The following is a 14,134-nucleotide window of genomic DNA, read 5'->3' on the forward strand; positions in this document are numbered from 1 at the left end:
GTGAAAGATTGATGTGTGCTACTGGATAAATGTGTTCCCTTGATATCGTCATCTGCACTGACAACATGCAGGTCGTCATTTCCAGGATATCTCTGGAAAATTCTAGTGGTGCTTGAGGACCGTTCTCTGTTATTTTGTGTGAATGTATGGAGTGCTGAGATGCTTGTGAGCCTGCCAGGCACTCTGCTAAGCTCCTGTATACAGTGTATCACTGCCTGGAGGATGACCTGTAATGTCAGACAGTGATTTCATTGCTAATAATGCACACTATTTAATGACAAAGTTTAGCATGAAAACATAGAGGGATGATGAATATATATGGTCACGTGAAAAACTACTATCTCTGGATTTATTGTATGCGGCAATTGGAAAAGTGATATAACAGCACGCTGGAAGAGATAACTACAGTTCTGCAGAGTTAGGACCACTATAGGGCTGTTGGAATTGGGACACAGGATTGTTCTGCTTACACACAGATGACGCCATCATTTATTTATGAACATCAGCAGCTAGAGCTTTTGTGGTTGTACCTCATCATCCATCAGTGAGATTCTAGCAGTTATCCCTGACATTACCTGAGACTGTGACAGTGTGTGTATATTATATGAGACTGTGACAGTGTGTGTATATTTTATATGAGACTGTGACAGTGTGTGTATATTTTATATGAGACTGTGACAGTGTGTGTATTATATATGAGACTGTGACAGTGTGTGTACACTATATTATATATGAGACTGTGGCAGTGTGTGTATTATATATGAAACTGTGACAGTGTGTGTATATTATATGAGACTGGGACAATGTGTGTACAGTATATTATATATGAGACTGTGACAGTGTGTGTATTATATATGAGACTGTGACAGTGTGTGTACACTATATTATATATGAGACTGACAGTGTGTGTACACTATATTATATGAGACTGTGACAGTGTGTGTATATTATAAGAGACTGTGACAGTGTGTGTACAGTATATTATATATGAGACTGACAGTGTGTGTATTATAGAGACTGTGACAGTGTGTGTATATTATATGAGACTGGGACAATGTGTGTACAGTATATTGCATATGAGACTGTGACAGTGTGTGTATTATATGAGACTGTGACAGTGTGTGTACACTATATTATATTATATATGAGACTTAGTGTGTGTACTGTACACTATATTATATATGAGACTGTGACAGTGTGTGTACAGTATATTATATATGAGACTGTGACAGAGTATGTATTATATATGAGACTGTGAGTGTGTGTACACTATATTATATATGAGATTGTGACAGTGTGTGTTTATGTGTGTGAGTGTGTATATGATATATGAATGTGACAGTGTGTGTATATTATGTATAAGTGTGATTGTGTGTGGTTGTGTATATTATATAGGAGTGTGATAGCGTGTGTATATTATTTATGCAAGGGTGACAGCGTGTGTGTATGAGAGTGTGACAATGTGTGTGTATATTATATATGAGTGTGACAATGTGTGGCCCTGACAAAATTCAAACCTAGGCAAACAATCAAATCCTGGTCACACTACACACCATGACAAATTTGGTGGAGGTAGGTCCAAAACCTTTCATAAAGGATAAACAGACACATTTTCTCGCTTATTATATATTATTAAGGACAATGTATAACAACAATGTGATCTTATTACTATGCAGAGTTATGGCCAATGTCGTCTAATAGAAAGAAACTGCTGTATGTTCCAGTCTTATGTCGATGAAACATTCCACCTATGCCTGTACATGGTAATTAAATTATAACGTTAATATACTGTGAGAGTGAAGATTCCCTCCAGAAATCAGTGATGTTAATACAATTTGTAAATATATGTTTACATCAATTTACCATTTACAGTAATAGTATTACCATCTTTTATAATATTTAGATTATTGCTCCAAAACTATGTTGTCTATCACCTCATGGTAATTGTTTTTTTCCTGTGTGAATTCTCTGATGTATGACAAGGGTTGTTTTTAGTGTAAAACATTTTCCACACTCAGAGCATGAATATGGCTTCTCACCTGTGTGTGTTCTCTTATGTCTGACAAAAGCAGACTTATGTGTAAAACATTTCTCACACTCAGAGCATGGAAACGGCTTCTCACCTGTGTGACTTCTCTGATGTACAAGAAGAACTGATTTGTGTGTAAAACATTTCTCACACTCAGAGCATGGAAATGGTTTCTCACCAGTGTGACTTCTCTGATGTATAACAAGACCTGACTTCTGTGTAAAACATTTCCCACACTCAGAACATGGAAATGGCTTCTCACCTGTGTGAATTCTCTGATGATTGACAAGAGCTGATTTACGTGTAAAATATTTCCCACAATCAGAACATGGAAATGGCTTCTCACCTGTGTGACTTCTCTGGTGTCTTACGAGACCTACTTTCTGAGTAAAATATTTCCCACAATCAAAGCATGAAAATAGTTTATCACCTGTATGAGATCTTTGATGTTTAACAAGCTCAGATTTATATATAAAACATTTCTCGCACTCAGAGCATGAATATGGCTTCTCACCTGTGTGAGTACTCTGATGTAGAACAAGACGTGATTTACGTCTAAAACATTTCCCACACTCAGAGCATGGAAATGGCCTCTCACCTGTGTGATTTCCCTGATGTGTAACAAGAGCGGACTTCTGTGCAAAACATTTTCCACAGTCAGAACAAGAGAACGGTTTCTCCCCTGTGTGAACTCTAAGATGTACAATAAGCTGTGATTTATGTTTGAAACATTTCCCACACTCAGAACACGGAAATGGTTTCTCACCTGTGTGAGTTTTCTGATGTCTAACAAAGAATGAACGATGTAAGAAACATTTCCCACATTCAGAACAGGGGAACATTTTAGCACCTGTAGGGATTGTTCTATGTATAATATCATCTAACGTATCAGCAGAACAATCTTTATGATTAGAGGGATCAGATGACATATCTCCACTGTCCAACACTGGATGTATGTTTAGTGTAATAGGGGTTTCTCCAGGAGAATCTTGTACGATGTTATCTTCTATTTTATAATCTGAAGACAAAAGGAGACGTCCCTCCGAGGTATTCCTGCTTCTGCATCCATCTGCTGGGAATAAAATCCATCTTTGTAAATAGATATTTTCTTTCTGCATTGAGTAAAAGTTTATACTATGAGGGAATGCGTTTAGCTTGTGTGGCCCCATAGGAGCCTCTTGCGCTGTGGGCATCACTCTAAACAGCAAATACAGTAGAGCCACCTTTCCTGATTGGTGCTTGCACCTCCTAAAGTCACAGGCAGAGATTGGAATAATCACATGTCTGAATTGAGCGCGATTGGGCTAAGTTATAGCTTAACCCGTGAAGGCACACAAGCTGCAAGGTTCTGTGATTACACAGGTGTGTGTATCTAACAGGGCACCAGCCAGATAACTGGTAACTAGTACTGTGCACTAGATTTTCTATACATGAATGGTTATTTAAAAAAAAGAAAAACTATTTATAAGTCACAGGTAAATTAATACATTAATGAGACCATTTCTTGAACCCAGGTGTCTGTTGTGATCTGACACCTCGCATGGGCAAACTGACGAAGTCGGCCTCCCGCACTGGAGTCCCCAAGGGGAAAGCCCACCCTGTCAGGCAGAGGGTTTAGCCTCTGGTTTGGTAGTTGGGTGCCTAGCAGCCCAGTCCTGTTTGGGTTTGGACTTAGATGCCTTAGTGGGGTGAGACTGTCTAGGGAAGGTCTGACCTCTAGCATTGCCCTGAGGGTGAAAAGACCAAAAGGACGAAGTCTGAGGTCGGGCAAGCTGTCGTAACATTGGAAAAATCGCGACCATCGCAGCTTTCATTTTGAAAGCAAGGACAGCCTCCAGGTACACAGGGGATGCTTGGGGGGGAGGGGGGGGGGGGTTAATTTACACTCCCCAGCAGCTGCTATTGTCTGCAGCTGCTGGAGGGGGGGTCCTGCCGTGCTGACCCGTGGAACATGTCTTACATGACACTAGAGTAGAGCAAGGAGTGTACACACACAATATGGTAATGTGTAGTGTGTAACTGAGAACAGTAAGTAACAATGACCCAGCACACATACAATATCTTGTAATGTGGGCAAAGTAAACCGTATACACACCAGTATCTAAGGGTTACTATAGAAAGAAAGGTACAGGGAAAGCAATATAATGTACAGAGAGTAAAGTACAGACTGCAGAACTAGCATAAGTCACATACAATGCAGATAATACAATTTAATAAAAATGGGCACTCATAGCTATTAGACCTGGTAGGAAGCAGCGCTGTGTATAACCTGACTCCAAGGAGAGGTATACAGGGAGACCAAAACCAGTGTTCCCGAAGACCTGCAGAGCTCTTGTAATGGCTGCCCAGCATCTCTGTGAGGAAGGAGGGTGAGGGACGAGCAACCCAGGGTGGGAAAACCTCAGCGGAATGGTGCCCTGGGCTCGGGAAGGGGCCACTGAGGAAGTGCAGACCTCCCCTTGCTGACATCTACTACCGGTTCTCTGGCCTGTTAATAAAGCTCTCTCAGCACCAGTAACATAAGCCCTGGTGGTCTAGTGAAGCCCAAGGTCACGCCATGGCCTGGGTCCACGTTAGCACCACCGGTCCATCTCCTGGGACTGGCGGTATAGGACAGCCGCAAGCAGGAACCCACCTTACCTATCCCCTATGAGTCCGGTTTGCCGTTGTCCGGGGTGCTCCTGCTAGTAGAAGACTGTCGTGTCCCGCCAAAATCCCCAAGCCATGGCTGGCGTCACGGTACCAGTGGGAGTGATGGTGCAGCAGCGCTGGTGTCCAAGGGAAAGATTGGGCTGCAGCATGCAGAGTCCTCTGTTAAACTGTGACCAACTCCTGCTGCCATCAAACAAAACTGAAGAGCCTGAGCTGTGGGCGGGGTATGAGGGGAGAGGGGTCCAGTGCATCCTGGGAGGCTTAAAAGCTTTTCTGTTAGGTGCCTGAATCCTAGTCTCACCCTAGCATACCCCAAGGTTAACCATGTGGAATCTATGGACCCTGAAGAAGAAACACTCTCTAAACTGTTAAAAGTCACTGATAGGGTCTTGATAGCAAAGCAATGAAGTAATAACCAGGAGGTGTGTAAACGCACCCTCTACCTTCTGATGTTGGGAATGGATGTAAAGGGGCCACTCCGTTTCCAGCGGTGCCTGGCTATGGGGGTCATTCTAAGTTGATTGCTCGCTAGCTACTTTTTACAGACGTAAAAACGCATAGTCACCGCCCCCGGGGGCGTGTATTTTCGCTTTGTATTTTTCCGCCGAACTCTGCAAAAACATTTTGTGCACTTTCTGAGTAGGTCTAAAATTACTCAGCCCTTGCGATCACTTCAGTCTTTTTGGTCCCGGAATTGACGTCAGACACCAGCCCTGCAAACGCTTGGACATGCCTGCGTTTTTCCAAACACTGAAAAAAAACGGTCAGTTGACACCCACAAACGCCCTCTTCCTGTAAATCTTTTTGCAATCGGCTGTGCGAATGGATTCTTCGTAAAATCCATCGCTCAGCAACGATCCGCTTTGTACCCGTACGACGCGCATGCGCATTGCGGTGCATACACATGCGCAGTAGTTACCTGATCGCTATCGCTGCGAAACACTAAAGCGTGTGATCAACTCGGAATTACCCCCTATGTTACTCAGTAGCTGCTCTGTTATCACTTAGCCATTCCAAGAGCCCCAGCTTCCCGTTGTGGGCTCACAGCAGTGCAACTTGCCATTCGACCATCAAAATGTATTAGTATTGCCTCCCAGAAGCGGGACAAACCCATACACCTTGCAGGTGGCTGCCAAAGAACATCAGGGCAAGTATGGGCTGGTAACACACAGTGATATGTGAGGGGGAGGACAGGAGACTAATAGGGGCTGATTGCTCCTGATGTATGAGATAGACCAGAGAGTGTGGGGAGGAGACTGGTCAGATCTCTGGGCTGGTAACACACAGTGACATGATGTGAGGGGGGAGAGCAGGAGCATAATAGGGGCTGATGGCTCCTGATGTATGAGATACACCAGAGAGTGTGGGGAGGAGACTGGTCAGATCTCTGGGCTGGTAACACACAGTGACATGATGTGAGGGGAGAGCAGGAGTATAATAGGGGCTGATTGCTCTGATGTATGAGATACACCAGAGAGTGTGGGGAGGAGACTGGTCAGATCTCTGGGCTGGTAACACACAGTGACATGATGTTAGGGGGGGAGCTGGAGTATAATAGGGGCTGATGGCTCCTGATGTATGAGATACACCAGAAAGTGTGGGGAGGAGACTGGTCAGATCTCTGGGCTGGTAACACACAGTGACATGATGTGAGGGGGAGAGCTGGAGTATAATAGGGGCTGATGGCTCCTGATGTATGAGATACATCAGAGAGTGGGTGGACGAGACTGGTAAGATCTCTGGGCTGGTAACACACAGTGACATGATGTGAGGGGGAGAGCAGGAGTATAAATAAGATTTTACTCACCGGTAAATCTATTTCTCGTAGTCCGTAGTGGATGCTGGGAACTCCGTAAGGACCATGGGGAATAGCGGCTCCGCAGGAGACTGGGCACAACTAAAGAAAGCTTTAGGACTACCTGGTGTGCACTGGCTCCTCCCCCCATTACCCTCCTCCAGACCTTTATTAGGATACTGTGCCCGGAAGAGCTGACACAATAAGGAAGGATTTTGAATCCCGGGTAAGACTCATACCAGCCACACCAATCACACCGTATAACTCGTGACACTATACCCAGTTAACAGTATGAAATATAACTGAGCCTCTCAACTGATGGTTCAACAATAACCCTTTAGTTAGGCAATAACTATATACAAGTATTGCAGACAATCCGCACTTGGGATGGGCGCCCAGCATCCACTACGGACTACGAGAAATAGATTTACCGGTGAGTAAAATCTTATTTTCTCTGACGTCCTAGTGGATGCTGGGAACTCCGTAAGGACCATGGGGATTATACCAAAGCTCCCAAACGGGCGGGAGAGTGCGGATGACTCTGCAGCACCGAATGAGCCAACTCAAGGTCCTCCTCAGCCAGGGTATCAAACTTGTAAAAGTGTTTGAACCCGACCAAGTAACAGCTCGGCCAAGATGTAAAGCCGAGATCCCTCGGGCAGCCGACCAAGAAGAGCCCACTTTCCTCGTGGAATGGGCTTTTACAGATTTAGGGTGCGGCATTCCAGCCGCAGAATGTGCAAGTTGAATCGTGCTACAGATCCAGCGAGCAATAGTCTGCTTAGAAGCAGGAGCACCCAGCTTGTTGGGTGCACACAGGATAAATAGCGAGTCAGTTCTCCTGACTCCAGCCGTCCTGGAAACATATATTTTCAGGGCCCTGACTACGTCCAGTAACTTGGAGTCCCCCCAAGTCCCAAGTAGCCGCAGGCACCACAATAGGTTGGATCACATGAAAAGCTGTAACCACCTTAGGAAGGAATTGGGAACGAGTCCTCAATTCCGCCCTATCCATATGAAAAATCAGATAAGGACTTTTGCATGACAAAGCCGCCAATTCTGATACACGCCTGGCCGACGCCAAGGCTAACAGCATGACCACTTTCCACGTGAGGCATTATAGCACTTACGGATTTAAGTGGTTCAATCCAATGCGACTCCAGGAAATCCAACACCACGTTGAGATCCCATGGTGCCACTGGAGGCACAAACGGGGGCTGAATATGCAGCACTCCCTTAACAAAAGACTGAACTTCAGGAATGGAAGCCAGTTCTTTTTGGAAGAAAATGTACAGAGCCGAAATCTGGACCTTAATGGAACCCAATTTTAGGCCCATAGTCACTCCTGACTGTAGGAAGTGCAGAAATCGACCCAGTTGAAATTCCTCCTTTGGGGCCTTCCTGGCCTCACACCAAGCAACATATTTTCGCCATATGCGGTGATAATATTTTGCGATCACATCTTTCCTAGCCTTAAACAGCGTAGGAATGACTTCCACCGGAATGCCCTTTTACTTTAGGAACCGGTGTTCAACCGCCATGCCGTCAAACACAGCCGCGGTAAGTCTTGGAACAGGCAGGGCCCCTGCTGCAGCAGGTCCTGTCTGAGCGGCAGAGGCAATGGGTCCTCTGAGAGCATTTCTTGAAGTTCTGGGTACCAAGCTCTTCTTGGCCAATCCGGAACCACGAGTATAGTTCTTACTCCTCTCCTTCTTATTATTCTCAGTACCTTGGGTATGAGAGGCAGAGGAGGGAACACATACACCGACTGGTACACCCACTGTGTTACCAGAGCGTCCACAGCTATCGCCTGAGGGTCCCTTGACCTGGCACAATATCTTTTTAGCTTTTTGTTGAGGCAGGACGCCATCATGTCCACCTGTGGCCTTTCCCAACGATTTACAATCAGCTTGAAGACTTCTGGATGAAGTCCCCACTCTCCCGGGTGGAGGTCATGCCTGCTGAGAAAGTCTGCTTCCCAGTTGTCCACTCCGGGAATGAACACTGCTGACAGTGCTAATACATGATTTTCCGCCCATCAGAAAAAAAATTGTGGCTTCTGCCATCGCCATCCTGCTACCTGTGCCGCCCTGTAGGTTTACATGGACGACCGCCGTGATGTTGTCTGACTGGATCAGTACCGACTGGTGTTGAAGCAGGGGTCTAGCCTGACTTAGGGCATTGTGAATGGCCCTTAGTTCCAGAATATTTATGTGTAGGGAAGTCTCCTGACTCGACCATAGTCCTTGGAAGTTTCTTCCCTGTGTGACTGCCCCCCAGCCTCGAAGGCTGGCATCCGTGGTCACCAGGACCCAGTCCTGTATGGCAATCTGCGGCCCTCTAGAAGATGAGCCCTCTGCAGCCACCACAACAGCGACACCCTGGCCCTTGGAGACAGAGTTATCAGCCGATACATCTGAAGATGCGACCCGGACCACTTGTCCAACAGATCCCACTGGAAGATCCTTGCATGGAACCTGCCGAATGGAATTTCTTCGTAAGAAGTTACCATCCTTCCCAGGACTCGCGTGCATTGATGCACCGACACCTGTATTTGTTTTAGGAGGTCTCTGACTAGAGATGACAACTCCTTGGCCTTCTCCTCCGGGAAAAACACTTTTTCCTGTTCTGTGCCCAGAACCATACCCAGGAACAGTAGACGCGTCGTAGGAACCAGCTGCGACTTTGGAATATTCAGAATCCAGCCGTGCTGTTGTAGCACTTCACGAGATAGTGCTACTCCGACCAAAAACTGCTCCCTGGACCTCGCCTTTATAAGGAGATCGTCCAAGTACGGGATAATTATATCTCCCTTTTTTTTTTTTTGAAGTAGTATCATCATTTCGGCCATTACCTTGATAAATACCCTCGGTGCTGGGGACAGACCAACGGCAACGTCTGGAATTGGTAATGACAGTCCTGTACCACAATTTTGAGGTACTCCTGGTGAGGAGGGTAAATGGGGACATGCAGGTAAGCATCCTTGATGTCCAGTGATACCATGTAATCCCCTTCGTCCAGGCTTGCAATAACCGCCCTGAGCGATTCCATTTTGAACTTGAACCTTCGTATATAAGTGTTCAAGGATTTTAATTTTTAGAATGGGTTTCACCGAACTGTCTGGTTTCAGTACCACAAACCTTGTGGAATAGTAACCCCCGGCCTTGTTGAAGGAGGGGTACCTTGATTATCACCTGCTGGAAGTACAGCTTGTGAATTGCCGCCAGTACTACCCCCCCTCGAGGGCAGCAGGCAAGGCTGATTTGCGGTAACGGCGAGGGGGAGTCGCCTCGAAATCCAGAACCCAGGGATCCACCTGTGAGCAAGCCCACTGGTCGCTGAAGTTCCCGAGACGTGCCCCCACCGCACCTGGCTCCACCCGTGGAGCCCCAGCATCATGCGGTGGACTCAGAGGAAAGGGGGAAGATTTTTGATCCTGGGAACTGGCTGTCTGGTGCAGCTTTTTCCCTCTTCCCTTGTCTCTGTGCAGAAAGGAAGCGCCTTTGACCCGCTTACTTTTCTGCACCCGAAAGGACTGTACCTGATAATACGGTGCTTTCTTAGGCTGTGAGGAAACCTGAGGTAAAAAATTTTCTTTCCCAGCTGTTGCTGTGGATACTAGGTCCCAGAGACCATCCCCAAACAATTCCTCACCCTTATAAGGCAGAATCTTCATGTGCCTTCTAAAGTCAGCATCGCCTGTCCACTGCCGGGTCTCTAATACCCTCCTGGCAGAATGGACATTGCATTAATTCTGGATGCCAGCCGGCAAATATCCCTCTGTGCATCCCTCATATATAAGACGACGTCTTTAAAATGCTCTATGTTAGCAAAATAGTATTCCCGTCCTGACCGGGTAATAGACCACGCTGCAGCAGCACTATCCATGCTGAAGCAATTGCAGGTCTCAGTATAGTACCTCAGTGTGTATATACAGACTTCAGGATAGCCTCCTGCTTTTTATCAACAGGTTCCTTCAAAGTGGCCGTATCCTAAGACGGCAGTGCCACCTTTTTTGACAAACGTGTGAGCGCCTTATCCACCCTAGGGGATGTCTCCCAACATGACCTATCCTCTGGCGGAAAAGGGTACGCCATTAGTAACTTTTTAGAAATTACCAGTTTCTTATCGGGGGAACCCACGCTTCTTTACACACTTCATTCACTCAACTGATGGGGGAACAAAACACTGGCTGCTTTTCCTCCCCAAACATAAAACCCTTTTTTTTAGTGGTACTTGGGTTAATGTCATAAATGTGTAACACATTTTTCATTGCTGAGATCATGCTACGGATGTTCCTAGTGGATTGTGTATATGTCTCAACCTCGTCAACACTGGAGTCAGACTCCGTGTCGACATCTGTGTTTTGCCATCTGAGGTAGCGGGCGTTTTTGAGCCCCTGATGACCTTTGAGACGCCTGGGCAGGCACAGGCTGAGAAGCCGGCTGTCCCACAGCTGTTACGTCATCTAGCCTTTTCTGTAAGGAGTTGACACTGTCGGTTAATACCTTCCACCTATCCATCCACTCTGGTGTCGGCCCCACAGGGGGCGACATCCCATTTATCGGCATTTGCTCCGCCTCCACATAACCTTCCTCATCAAACATGTCGACACAGCCGTACCGACACACCGCACACACACAGGGAATGCTCTGACTGAGGACAGGACCCACGAAGTCCTTTGGGGAGACAGAGAGAGAGTATGCCAGCACACACCAGAGCGCTATATAATGCAGGGATTAACACTATAACTGAGTGATTTTCCCAATAGCTGCTTGTATACACAATATTGCGCCTAAATTTAGTGCCCCCCCTCTCTTTTTAACCCTTTGAGCCTTAAAACTACAGGGGAGAGCCTGGGGAGCTGTCTTCCAGCTGCACTGTGAAGAGAAAATGGCGCCAGTATGCTGAGGGAGATAGCTCCGTCCCTTTTTCGGCGGACTTTCTCACGCTTTTTCTGGAATTCTGGCAGGGGTTAATTTACACCTATATAGCCTCTGGGACTATATATGGTGTATTTTTGCCAGCCAAGGTGTTAATATTGCTGCTCAGGGCCCCCCCCCCCCCCCCCCCCCCCCCCCAGCACCCATCAGTGACCGGAGTGTGAGGTGTGCATGAGGAGCAATGGCGCACAGCTGCAGTGCTGTGCGCTACCTTGTTGAAGACCGAAGTTTTCAGCCGCGTTTCTCCGTGCTTCCAATCTCACGGTTTCATCAGAAGGCCTGATGAAACCGTGAGATTGGAAGCACGGAGAAACGCGTTAAGGAACAATTTTAAAACACCAGCAGGCGGCACGGAATCCCTCTATGCCAGAGGATAATTTGGAGAAATTGCCAGAAACCGACTTTGAAAGTGTGTACCCTTCCCCTGTGGACGCTGCAGACACCGCCGCTCCCGCCGGAAAACCTCGGCTTCAACTGCATAAGATCCAGCCTGACGGAGGTTTCAATCTACGGCTGTGGTGAGCATTAATCATTGGCGGTGGGGATAGAAGAGGGTGAGACCAGTTGTTGTGCGGCAGACACAACTGTGAACACTTGCAGTTTCTACCAAACTTACTGTTTCAGTCTGTGGATACAAAGTAATAACGGACATCGTCACAAAATAACCAGCTCTTCACCGGGGAGTTATATAAATAGCACCTTGTGTGCTTAAAGAAAAAATAAGAATTTACTTACCGATAATTCTATTTCTCGGAGTCCGTAGTGGATGCTGGGGTTCCTGAAAGGACCATGGGGAATAGCGGCTCCGCAGGAGACAGGGCACAAAAAGTAAAGCTTTAGGATCAGGTGGTGTGCACTGGCTCCTCCCCCTATGACCCTCCTCCAAGCCAGTTAGGTACTGTGCCCGGACGAGCGTACACAATAAGGGAGGAATTTTGAATCCCGGGTAAGACTCATACCAGCCACACCAATCACACCGTACAACTTGTGATCTAAACCCAGTTAACAGTATGATAACAGCGGAGCCTCTGAAAAGATGGCTCACAACAATAATAACCCGATTTTTGTAACTATGTACAAGTATTGCAGATAATCCGCACTTGGGATGGGCGCCCAGCATCCACTACGGACTCCGAGAAATAGAATTATCGGTAAGTAAATTCTTATTTTCTCTATCGTCCTAGTGGATGCTGGGGTTCCTGAAAGGACCATGGGGATTATACCAAAGCTCCCAAACGGGCGGGAGAGTGCGGATGACTCTGCAGCACCGAATGAGAGAACTCCAGGTCCTCTTTTGCCAGGATATCAAATTTGTAGAATTTTACAAACGTGTTCTCCCCTGACCACGTAGCTGCTCGGCAGAGTTGTAATGCCGAGACCTCTCGGGCAGCCGCCCAAGATGAGCCCACCTTCCTTGTGGAATGGGCCTTAACCGATTTAGACTGTGGCAGGCCTGCCTCAGAATGTGCAAGTTGAATTGTGTTACAAATCCAACGAGCAATCGACTGCTTAGAAGCAGGCGCACCCAACTTGTTGGGTGCATACAGTATAAACAGCGAGTCAGATTTTCTGACTCCAGCTGTCCTGGAACATATTTTCAGGGCCCTGACAACTTCTAGCAACTTGGAGTCCTCCAAGTCCCTAGTAGGTGCAAGGCACCACAATAAGCTGGTTCAGGTGAAACACTGACACCACCTTAGGGAGAGAACTGGGGACGAGTCCGCAGCTCTGCCCTGTCCGAATGGACAAACAGATATGGGCTTTTTTGAGAAAAAAACACCAATTTGACACTCGCCTGGTCCAGGCCAGGGCCAAGAGCATGGTCACTTTTTATGTGAGATGCTGCAAATCCACATATTTGACTGGTTTTAAACCAATGTGATTTGAGGAATCCCAGAACTACGTTGAGATCCCACAGTGCCACTGGAGGCACAAAAAAGGGGTTTGTATATGCAATACTCCCTTGACAAACTTCTGGACTTCAGGAACTGAAGCCAATTCTTTCTGGAAGAAAATTTACAGGGCCGAATTTGAACCTTAATGGACCCCAATTTGAGGCCCATAGACACTCCTGTTTGCAGGAAATGCAGGAAACGACCGAGTTGAAATTTCTTTGTGGGGCCTTCCTGGCCTCACACCACGCAACATATTTTCGCCACACGTGGTGATAATGTTGTGCGGTCACCTCCTTTCTGGCTTTGACCAGGGTAGGAATGACCTCTTCCGGAATGCCTTTTTTCCCTTAGGATCCGGCTTTCCATCGCCATGCCGACAAACGCAGCTGCGGTAAGTCTTGGAACAGACATGGTACTTGCTGAAGCAAGTCCCTTCTTAGCGGCAGAGGCCATAAGACCTCTGTAAGCATCTCTTGAAGTTCCGGGTACCAAGTCCTTCTTGGCCAATCCGGAGCCATGAGTATAGTTCTTACTCCTCTACGTCTTATAATTCTCAGCACCTTAGGTATGAGAAGCAGAGGAGGGAACACATACACCGACTGGTACACCCACGGTGTTACCAGAACGTCCACATCTATTGCCTGAGGGTCTCTTGACCTGGCGCAATACCTGTCCCGTTTTTTGTTCAGACGGGACGCCATCATGTCCACCTTTGGTATTTCCCAACGGTTTACAATCATGTGGAAAAAACTTCTCAATGAAGTTTCCACTCTCCCGGGTGGAGGTCGTGCTGAGGAAGTCTGCTTCCCAGTTTCCATTC

At 46.8% G+C, this 14,134-nt stretch overlaps 1 protein-coding gene across 2 annotated transcripts in view; it reads right to left on the reverse strand.

Moving 5' to 3' along the window:
• Positions 1–322: 322 nt before the first annotated feature.
• The window catches only part of LOC134983111 (zinc finger protein ZFP2-like), a 120,961-nt gene continuing 107,149 nt past the window's right edge, over positions 323–14,134 (reverse strand). For both annotated transcript variants that reach the window (XM_063948826.1, XM_063948825.1), the window contains exon 9: positions 323–3,101. In XM_063948826.1, coding sequence (XP_063804896.1) covers positions 1,936–3,101 — 1,166 coding nt within the window. In that variant the 3' untranslated portion in view covers positions 323–1,935. The remainder of the gene's footprint in view (positions 3,102–14,134) is intronic.

Source organism: Pseudophryne corroboree (genome assembly GCF_028390025.1).
Source record: "Pseudophryne corroboree isolate aPseCor3 chromosome 3 unlocalized genomic scaffold, aPseCor3.hap2 SUPER_3_unloc_1, whole genome shotgun sequence".
NCBI lineage: Eukaryota > Metazoa > Chordata > Amphibia > Anura > Myobatrachidae > Pseudophryne > Pseudophryne corroboree.